General features: G+C 59.0%; 1 protein-coding gene across 2 annotated transcripts in view; it reads left to right on the top strand.

The window, feature by feature from the left end:
• The window catches only part of PALM (paralemmin), a 25,138-nt gene that overhangs the window by 9,136 nt on the left and 6,260 nt on the right, over nucleotides 1–9,742 (top strand). For both annotated transcript variants that reach the window (XM_024739950.1, XM_024739949.1), the window contains exons 2-7: nucleotides 2,745–2,796; nucleotides 3,261–3,341; nucleotides 3,534–3,664; nucleotides 5,218–5,380; nucleotides 7,004–7,025; nucleotides 8,458–8,517. In XM_024739950.1, the coding sequence (XP_024595718.1) occupies nucleotides 2,745–2,796; nucleotides 3,261–3,341; nucleotides 3,534–3,664; nucleotides 5,218–5,380; nucleotides 7,004–7,025; nucleotides 8,458–8,517 (509 nt within the window). The remainder of the gene's footprint in view (nucleotides 1–2,744; nucleotides 2,797–3,260; nucleotides 3,342–3,533; nucleotides 3,665–5,217; nucleotides 5,381–7,003; nucleotides 7,026–8,457; nucleotides 8,518–9,742) is intronic.

The raw sequence follows: 9,742 nt of genomic DNA, 5'->3' as shown, positions 1-9,742 counted from the left end.
TTCCGAGCCACAGCGGGCGGGAGACATACAGGAGCGTCAGGAGCTGGGGTGTGCAGATGGAGAAACCAAGGCCAGACCCACAGGGTCTGTGGAGGCCCAGGGGTGGCCCTGATACAAGGCCAAGGAGTGGGTGGGGCCCAAACACGGTCTGTAATTTCAGTGCCTGCCGTGCCCGTGAAGATAAGGGGCTCGGGGCAAATGGGGGGACAGGTGGGGGGTTGTGGCTCCCACTGCTCAGAACCCCTTCGTGCCCGCCAGGCCCTCCCCCATGAGACGGGGCCTCCAGGAGTGGCCCTGTGGTCCTTGGGGATTTGAGGCAGACGGTCCCAAAGCCCCCCGCTTGGGCTCGAGACCCTCCGCCCCCCACCCCCCTTTTGCATCGTCACAGCGGCCCTGGAAGCGTGAGGTTATTCTGAGGCCCGTTGTAGAGGATGTTCTGGGCTTCAGGGGTCCAATCATTTCACTGCACCTACTGTGTGCAGCTTCCAGACCGGAGACTGGGAAGGGAAGTGTCAGGTTCTGAAAGCTCCTCTTCCCCCACCAGGTGGGGAGGGGGGATGCAGGAGAGCAGGGAGGAGGGGCAGGGATGACTCATCCTCCAGGTCCTGGGCCTCCTGCTGGCCCCGTGCCCCCACAGAAGGCCCCAGATCCTCAACAGCATGAGGTCCTGTCCCTTTAAGGGCACCTGACATTTATCCAGCTCCTACTGCATACCAGTTTAAGGCTAAAACTGCACCGGATGGGCTCTCAGAAAACATGGATGGGGCAATTCCCTGGTGGTCCAGTGGTTAGGACTCAGCACTTTCACTGCCAGGGTCCAGGTTCAATTCATGGTCAGGGAGCTAAGGTCCCACGAGCTGTGTGGCGCAGCAAAAAAATCAAACAAACAAAACGTGGATGGGATGAGAAGGGAGTCTGGGGTTGAATTTCAGCTTTGCTTCTTTTTTGCTGTGTGTTTTTGGGAGGCTCACCGCTGTCTCTGGGCCTTTTGGAGTCCTGGTAGACTCCAGGTGAGGCGAGTGTGAGAAGCGCCAGAAATCCCAGGACAGCATCGAGGACTTTGCTGGCCAAAGGTTGTGGGGTGGGGCTTCAGGGTCCTTCCTCCCCCAAGTGTCCCTCCCAGGGCTGGAGAATGCTGAGGCTGAGGAGGGGGCGGTCTGGGTCAGGCTCTCCGTCTGAGCAGAAAGGTGATACTGCTCTTCCTGAGACACTCTTCTCCAGGCTTTGATTCCCAGGGAACTCCTATGAATCCTCAGAAGCCCAGCTTCAATGCCCTTCCTAGGTCTCTAGACTGGGCCTCACTCCTCATGTCCCTTGGTCTTGCCCCGAGGGGTGGCAGGAGGGTTTGTTGGGAGGAATTAATGCGGGAATAAGGCTGCTTGGAGAGGGGACTTCCCTGGTGGTCCGGTGGTTGGGACTCCCTCTTCCAATTGATAAGTGGAATATTTATAAATGGAATGGAATATTTATAAATGGAATATTTCCTGCCATAGCAATAAACAAAGGATGTCACAGTCATCAACGATTGCAACCCTCTAACGTGAGCCGGTGAGCCCTCAGGAAACTCAGGGCTAAAAAGAATACCTGCCATCTAGCAGCCATCAGACTGCAGCCATTCCCTGCGGTGAGCCCTGAGGAAACTCAGGATGTGTCAGGATACTGGCCCCAGATAGCTGAGGTGCATATCAAAGGAATGGTTTCAGTGAGCCCAGACTGTTGCATCTTTCCATACATGGAAAAGCGCTAAATTCCTTAACTTGAGATATCTGATTTTCTTTATCTTTTATTTTTTTAAAGGTTATTTTATGACACGTAGGTTTTTTTAAAATTTATTTTTGGCTGCGTTGGGTCTTCGTTGCTGCGCGCGGGCTTTCTCTAGTTGCGGGAGCAGCTACTCTTCATCGCGGTGCGCGGGCTTCTCATTGCGGTGGCTTCTCTTGTTGCGGAGCACGGGCTCTAGGTGCGCGGGCTCAGTAGTTGTGGTGCACGGGCTCAGTAGTTGTGGCGCACAGGCTGAGTTGCTCCGCAGCATGTGGGATCTTCCTGGACCAGGGCTTGAACCCGTGACCCTTGCATTGGCAGGTGGGTTCTTAACCACTGTGTCACCAGGGAAGTCCTGGTTTTTTGTAATTAACTATAATCTTTTGACGTTCCCGACTACCTGCCCTTGTTGCAAAACTCCTAGATGTCCTGGCTTCCCCCCTTGCCTCCTCGGAGCCGTTTCTCAGAGTTATCTGAAGCTCTGTCTCCCGGGCTGCAGTCCTCATTTTGCCCCAAATGAAATTTAATTCATGGGCTTCCCTGGTGGTGCAGTGGTTGAGAGTCCGCCTGCCGATGCAGGGGATACGGGTTCGTGCCCCGGTCCGGGAAGAAAAAAAAAAAACAAAACTTGCAACTTTCACATTGTGCATATGTATTTTTTTAAGTCAATATGATGCAGGCGGTGAGGGTTCCATCCCTGGTTGGGGAACTAAGATCCCACATACCTCCTGGCCAAAAAACCAGAACGTAAAACAGAAGCAATATTGTAACAAATTCAATAAAGACTTAAAAAAAAAAAAAAAAAAAGGCTGCAGGGAGAGGAGGCTGGTGCCTCTGAGGGGGGTGGGTAATGGCCCTATGCCGCGGATGGGAAACTCCGGCTCACCCAGCAGGAAGACACAGGGTGGGGATTGGAACTGGATCTGCCAAAAGCAGGGTTGGGGTGGACCCCCTACCTCACTTGACCTTTTCTGTCCCCCCAGGGTCCTGGCGGCAGAGACCACGTCCCAGCAGGAGCGGCTCCAGGCCATTGCAGTGAGTTTTTCCTGGTCCCGAGGATGGTGTGGCCAGTGGGGGCAGGCTGGGGGGACCTGGGGTCTCAGGGGCTCCCCACACCCAGCCTGGGGCTCCAGGACGCAGAACCCCAGTGTGGAGTGGGACACTTGGGTGCCTGCTGGCACTTCCCCACAAAATGAAGATGTCGAGATCCACTTAGTCCTCAGAATGTGGACTCTTAGGCCGAGAGCCCTCTCAGAGCCCCTGGGCAGCCCACCTGCAGGGGAGAGACTGTGCTGGCATGTGGTGGGGGGGGGAGGAAGGTGGGGGGACAAGCTGCGGGGAGGTGGAGGGGGACAGGAGGGGGGCAGGTAGATGGCACAGTCTGGGGGGGCCAGTGGGGTGCCATTTACAGAAAAAGCGGGATCCGTGTGGGCAAAGACCGGGCGTTTGTGGGGTCTCCGCGCCCCACGCCCACCCTGACCGCGTGGTCCGTCTGGCAGGAGAAGCGGCGGAGGCAGGCGGAGATCGAGAACAGGCGCCGGCAGCTGGAGGACGACCGGCGGCAGCTGCAGCACCTGAAGGTCCGGGCGGAGCCTCGGCCAGGGAGGGGGCGGCAGCGTCCAGGGGCCCCGGCCTTGGCCGGAGCAGGGGGGCAGGAAGGCTGAGGTGACCCCTATTCTGATCCCAGTCCTGACTCAGACCCTAACCTGACCCCCACCTCAACCTGACCCCAGCCCCGACCCTGGCTTTGACCTTGGTCCCCACTGTCCCAGTCCAAGGCGCTGCGGGAACGCTGGCTGCTGGCAGGGACGCCGTCCTCGGCCTCGGAGGGGGACGAGGACATGAGGAGACAGATGCAGGAGGACGAGCAGAAGGCGCGACTGCTGGAAGAATCCATCTCCAGGTGGGTGGGGCCGCGGCAGCCGCGGAGAGCTCGGTGAGATGCCCAAGGAGTGGGATCCACCCGCGGGCCCCTGTGCCTGGGTGGAGGGGGCGCTGTGGGAGGAGCCTCCCACCCAGGCTCGGGGAAGGGGGGTGTGCTGCCTGTGTGACCCCTCCTCCTCTCCACCCCGCAGCAGGCAGGTGTGAGAGGCGTGAGGAGGCAGGGCGATGGTGCATCTCTGAGCGTGGGAGATGCGGCCTCCCCCTGGGCTTCCTGGCGCCAGCCCAGCTGGCTCTTCCCGGCGCTGATGGAGCCACGGAGGCACTGCAGCTGGGCCTGCAGGAAGCCGGGGGAGGGGGCAGGCCGGGGAAAGTGACCATCGCCCTGGGCTGAGACAAAAGGCCCAGAGGAGTTTCCGGGCAGGCAGGCCGGCGGCCCAGGCTCAGCTCCCGGGGCAGTGGGGTCATGCGGAGGGAAGTGACAGCCAAAATTCCAGTGTCCGCTGGGCCAGGGAAGGCCCTAGAGGCATGGGCCAGCCCACCAGCCAGCGGACGCTGAGGCGGGCCCCCGCAGCGGGAACCTTGGGATCCTGTCTGGATGTGTTTCATCTGGAAGAAAGTGGGAGAGTATTGGCTGGGATTCCCTTCCCCAGGCCTCAATTTTCCCACCTGTGACCTGTGTGCCCAGACGGAGGCGGGGCTGAAATGGGCCCGGGAGAGATGGTAGGGACTGAGCAGGCCAAAGGCTCTTGCGGGTGGTATGGAAGGTGGATGGGAATCACCGGCCACCGGGGGCTGGGCCAGGTGGTCTCCTGCCCCTCCCACCCTGCTGGGTACAGCCCTGTGCCAGGGGAGGGCCTGCCCTGGAGCCCTACTGTGTGGCTGGCTTTCGGGGGCCTTGGCTTTCTTCCTGACAGGGCAACCCACTCCTCGGGTGGTTCCATCACCTGTATTTTGCCTGCTCAGTGTCCCCACTGGACACCTCCTCCCGGAAGCCCTCCAGGCTGACCCCAGCTGTGTCTAGCCTGCCAACCTGGGCTCACTTTGTTAGGGGGCTGCAGACTCACCCGCAGTCTGTCCTGAGTCTTCAAGGAGAACGTGTCCCCGGGTGCTGAGTGCCTTTAACGTCTGCAGCCCAAAGGCTCAGGCAGGTGACACTTCAGGCGGGATTGAATGTGCCTGTCTTGTTTTCACTGGGTTTATATGCACCATTGTCTTCTAATACTTGGAAAGTGACATGGTTTTTCCAGTTTCCCTGGAGAGATGAAGGTTCCTGTAAAAATAAATGTATTTGAGTGGAAAAAAGGAGAGTCTGTTGGAAGCAAAAACAGGAGTAACCAGTGGCACGGGCGGTGCAGGGATCCAGGGACCGGCCGGCCCCTGGGTTCGGGTCCCCGCTCTGCGGCCTGCTGGCACTGCTCCAGGACTCCATTTCCCCTGCCATGCGCGGGAAGGAGAACACCTCGCAAGGTCGTTAGAAAACATCCAAGTTAAGGAAGCCCTTCTGGGATGTGCCGGGCGGTGCTAGGCACCGTAAGTGCCCGGCAGGGTGGTCACCTCGTGCGCCCTCCCCAGGCTGGAGCAGGAGATCGAGGAGCTGGAGAACGCGGATGCGCTGCCGGCCGCCGCCAAGGAGAGCCCGGCAGCCCCCAGCCCTGCCCGCGCCCCCGCCCCCGCCCCGGCCCCACGCCCCGCCCAGGAGGATCAGAGGGCCGAGGCTGTGCTGAATTCTCAGCAGGTAAGAGGTTCCCGGGGCGCCGCCCTGCTGGCCCAGATCCAGACGCCCTCACCGCCTCTGGGGCTGTGGCCAGTGGCGCATCCAAATCCCAGCCTGGCCACTTCCCAGCTGCGTGACCAGCGTGCTTTGCTTTGCCTCCCTGTGGGGGCGTCCTGGGGGGGTCAGTGAGTCAGTGGAAAACCAGCGTTTCACGGGTAAAGGGTCTTTCCCTGCTTGGCATCTTTCTCACGTTCGTGAGCACAGCAGGCATCACGTCTAATCCCCACAACAGCCCTTTCAGGTGCGAGCAGCGTCCCCATTAGATGGAAGACAAAGACTGAGGCCCGGGGAATTCCCTGGCGGTCCAGTGCAGCGCTTCCACTGCAGGGGGCACGGGTTCGATCCCTGGTCAGGGAACTAAGATCCCGCATGCCACGTAGTGCAGCCCAAAAAAATAAAAGAAAAAAAATAAGAGACTGAGGCCCAGAGGGGTTGAGAGACTGGCTCAAGGCCGCACAGCTGAGCAGTGGCCTTTACTGGGCTCAGCCATTGATTCCCGGGTGTGACATCCAACCAGGTTCAGGTGAAACCAGACCCTGGAACTCTGGACCCCGAGCTCGTGGTTGCCACAGTGTGTTAAGGCAAATGTAGAAGTCTCCCAACCACCTTTGTTGTCTGTCTTCAGGACTCTGGGGGCTGTGGGACACGCCTCCTCTCCCCCCCATCCACCCTTGTTACCCCCACCCCAGAGGAGCTGCAGCTGGGGAGACATCCCTGCTGTGTGCCCCAGTCCTTCTCCAGCTGCTGCTCTGATAGCTTCAGTCTGGAGCCTACAGACCTACCCTCACTGTTTCCCAAGGCTTGGTTGGGGCAGACCAAGAGGACGTAGACCCAGGCCCTGGCCTCCCTGAGCTGTTGCTGAGTGGGCAGACGGGCATGGTCAGGCAACTGCAAACACAGGAAGGTGGTCGGACCTATTGTGGGGGAGCATGGGGTGCTGTGGAGTCCCCAGTGAGGTGTCTGATTCATGGGAGGGCTGGGCAGGCTTCCCAGAGATGGGTTTTGAAGGCTGAGTAGGAGTTCTCCAGGCTCGGACTCAAGTTGAGAGGGGGCTTTCCGTGAGGTTGATTGAGCACAGACTGCGTGCTGGAGTGGTCTCTGCCCTCACGATGCCCACCTCCTGGCTAGGTAAGTAACATGGTAACCTGAGGGACAGTCGATGGGGTGGGGGAGCCACCTTTAGGTTGGGTGGTCAGGGGGCTGAGCGAGCAGCCAGCCAAGTGGAAATCCGGGAAGGGCCTTCGAAGCGGAGGGACACTGCTCATGTAACAGCGAGGAGACCAGGGACGCTGGCCAGGGATGGGAGGAGGCAGGAGAGGCCGGTGGGTAGGTCTCCGCTGGCACAAGCCCTGGTGCTCACCAGGAAGGGCTGGACTTTGTTCTGGGAGCTCTGGGAGCCCCGGGAGGCTTCTGAGCAGGCTGGGACCTTTCTGGCTGTCTGGGGGATCGGTCCAGGAGGAGACAGCCCCTCTGATGGGGTCACCTCTCAGCCAGGCCCTCCCCAGGCTCCGGCCTCGGCAGGTGGGACACTGGTCATGTGGGAGGGGGCGCCGGCACCCCTGACCTCTCCGTTCTTTCTTGCAGGCCCCGGTGGGCACGCCCAAAGGTACGTCTTCGGGAAGGGGCGGGCCGAGCCCCGGCGCCCTCTGCTGGCCAGATGGGGGATGGCAGTCAGGGGAGGGTGACTTTAAGGTGCTATTGTTGTTAAAAAGTAAAAATAATAGCACGATGACTCGCATTGTCATTGTTCTCAGCGAGCCCCGACTTTGAGCCGGCCCAGTGCCCCTTAATATCATTTCATCGAATTTTCACAACATCCCTGGGTGGGGCTGCTGCAGCACCTGTGTTACAGGTGAGGAAACTGGCTTTGCCGGGGCGTGTCTGGCTGAGGTCTTAGCCCTGGGGTGGGTCCATCCTGTCCACGCGGGGTGCCTGGCCTTGGCCGGCCCTGCCCCTGTTCCACACCCACTGGCTCTGGGCTCCAGGGCACGTGGATTGGTGGGGCTGAGACATCAGGGTCCTGGCTGTCCTGGAGATAGTGCACTCTTTAAAAGGACAAGGGTCCTGGGACTTCCCTGGCGGTCCAGTGTTTAGGACTCAGCACTTTCACTGATGGAGCCCGGGTTCAGTCCCTGGTCAGGGAACTAAGACCCTGCAAGCTGCGTGGCACGGCCTTAAAAAAATAAATAAATAAAACAGAATGGAAAATAAAATAAAAAGACAAGGGTCCCACACACACAGATGCAGAAGACTGCTGTCCAGGAAACAAAGAAAAAAGCCCAAAGTTCGAACTCTGGCACCCATTTTATCCCCCCCCCCCCGATTTATTACAGGTATATAGTGTACACATCTACAAACACTTCACATGTTCCCATGACATTTAAATACATACAGTTAGCTGTAACAGTTTATTACTAAGTATATTAAATTTCTTTAGCATGTCATATTTTAAAATATATATCGAGCGTCTCTATTTCTGTGTGTAAAGGCATGGAAAGAGCGCCACCAGCCAGGATTGGAGGTGGCAGCCAGAAGTGTCTTTGGCCTGATTTGTCATGAGTTAATTATTCATGAGGAGAGAATGTCTCCTTGTCTCACTGTGGAATTAAAAATTAATAATTAAAAAAAAAATCCATGCAGGCTTCTCAGGGATTTTGTGAAAATCATTTGGGTCCAAGAGATGGGCAACGGACTGTGGGGCTGAAGTGTGTTTTCTTTGGGGGGAGCGATTCCATGTGTGTTCGGGGGTTCTGGGCATGCACACATGTGCGGAGGGGTCCAGGTGCGTGCACGTGTTAGGGGGAGGATCCAGGTATCTGGGTGAGTGTGTGGGAGGGTGGTCTAAGTGTCCGGGGGTGTCTCCACACGCCTGAGGGTGTCCACGTATCTGGGGTGTGTCCATGTGCCTGGGGGATTTCCACGTGCCTGGGGGGAGTCCATGTATCAGGGGGGTGTCCACATGGCTGGCAGGGGGGGAAATCTGTGTGTTTTCTCATCTGAATCTGTCTCTCTCTCTCTCCCTTTTGCCCCCCGAGCAGAGAAGCGAATCTCCAACACCCCCCTGAGGACGGTTGAAGGCTCCACCATGATGAAGGCCGGTGGGTTGGCCCCAGGCTCAGACCCATGTCCAGCCACTGTCCTGGGCTGAGTGTCAGCCCTGGGGGGCCTGGGGGGCCAGGTCTGGGGGCCAGGTCGGATGCAGACGCGCCCTCAGCAGTACCTGGTGGGGGCTGTGGTTATGGGTGGGTGGTTGGACCAAGGCCGCAGCTCTGAGCCTGGGTGGGGCCGGGCGCCCCCTCTGCTTTGGCACATCCGTCACAAGCCAGCTCAGCTTCCCCGAGAAGATGGGCCCCCTCGCATGGCGTTTCTAACCTGACGCCCCTCCTGGCTTCCATCCCCCAACCTCGCCGCTCGCTCCTGGGGCCCGGGAGGAGGGAGGCGGGCACAGGCTCGCACGCTCACTGCAAACCTTCCCTCCTTCATCATCGTCGGCCCACCTTGGGAGAGGGAGTGAGCACCCTGTCCCTGGAAGTAACCAAGCAGGGCAGTCCGAATTAGTGCTCAGCGCTCTACAAGGTCAGGTTCACATCCCTGCTTGATCACATGACGGCTGGCACCGGGTTGGGGGGGGGTGATTGTAGTGACCTCGTGCCCAGGGCCCAGCACAAACCCAGTAACAAGAGTGAGCAGAAGTCAGGACGAACGGCAAAACCTTGTTGCTGCTGTCCCCGAAGTTAGTTTGGAGGCACAGAACCAAGGGAGGCAGTGAAGACCAGGGCGTGACGACACCGGGGGTGGCCGACAGAAGGGGGTGTGCCAGTTAGAGCAGCCCTGCCCGAGCGCAAAGCCAGAGGCCCCCAGCCGGTGACCTTGAGCAGTGCACAACCTGCCCAACTGTATGTCTGATGGCGGGGTGTCAGGCTTCAGAGGGATGTGCGATTACAGAGCATCCTTCACCCACTCATTCATGCTACGATGCTTGCTGAGCACCTGCTGTGAGCCAGGCAGGAGAGACGCAGCCAGGGGAGCAGGGGTTCTGACGGGAGTGAGAGCCTGTATGGTTAACTTACAGAGAGGATACAGCAGAGCTTGGGGAGCTGGAGAGGGGACGATTTGAATTAAAGGGCTCAGGGGAGGCCTAACTTAGGAGGTGACATTCGAACAAGGACTCGAAGTGAGGGCGCGAGGCATGCAGGTGGGGCGGAGGTCACACCAGGAGGGGGCACCGCCAGTGCAAAGGCTCTGGGACAGCACTGCGCCTGGCGGGTGGGAAGGACCGCGCGGAGGCCAGTGCTGGTTGGAGCAGCCTGAGTGAGGCGGGGA

Source organism: Neophocaena asiaeorientalis, unplaced genomic scaffold, assembly GCF_003031525.2.
Source record: "Neophocaena asiaeorientalis asiaeorientalis breed wild unplaced genomic scaffold, Neophocaena_asiaeorientalis_V1.1 scaffold469, whole genome shotgun sequence".
Lineage (NCBI taxonomy): Eukaryota > Metazoa > Chordata > Mammalia > Artiodactyla > Phocoenidae > Neophocaena > Neophocaena asiaeorientalis.
This window is presented reverse-complemented; position numbering and strand designations above follow the sequence as displayed.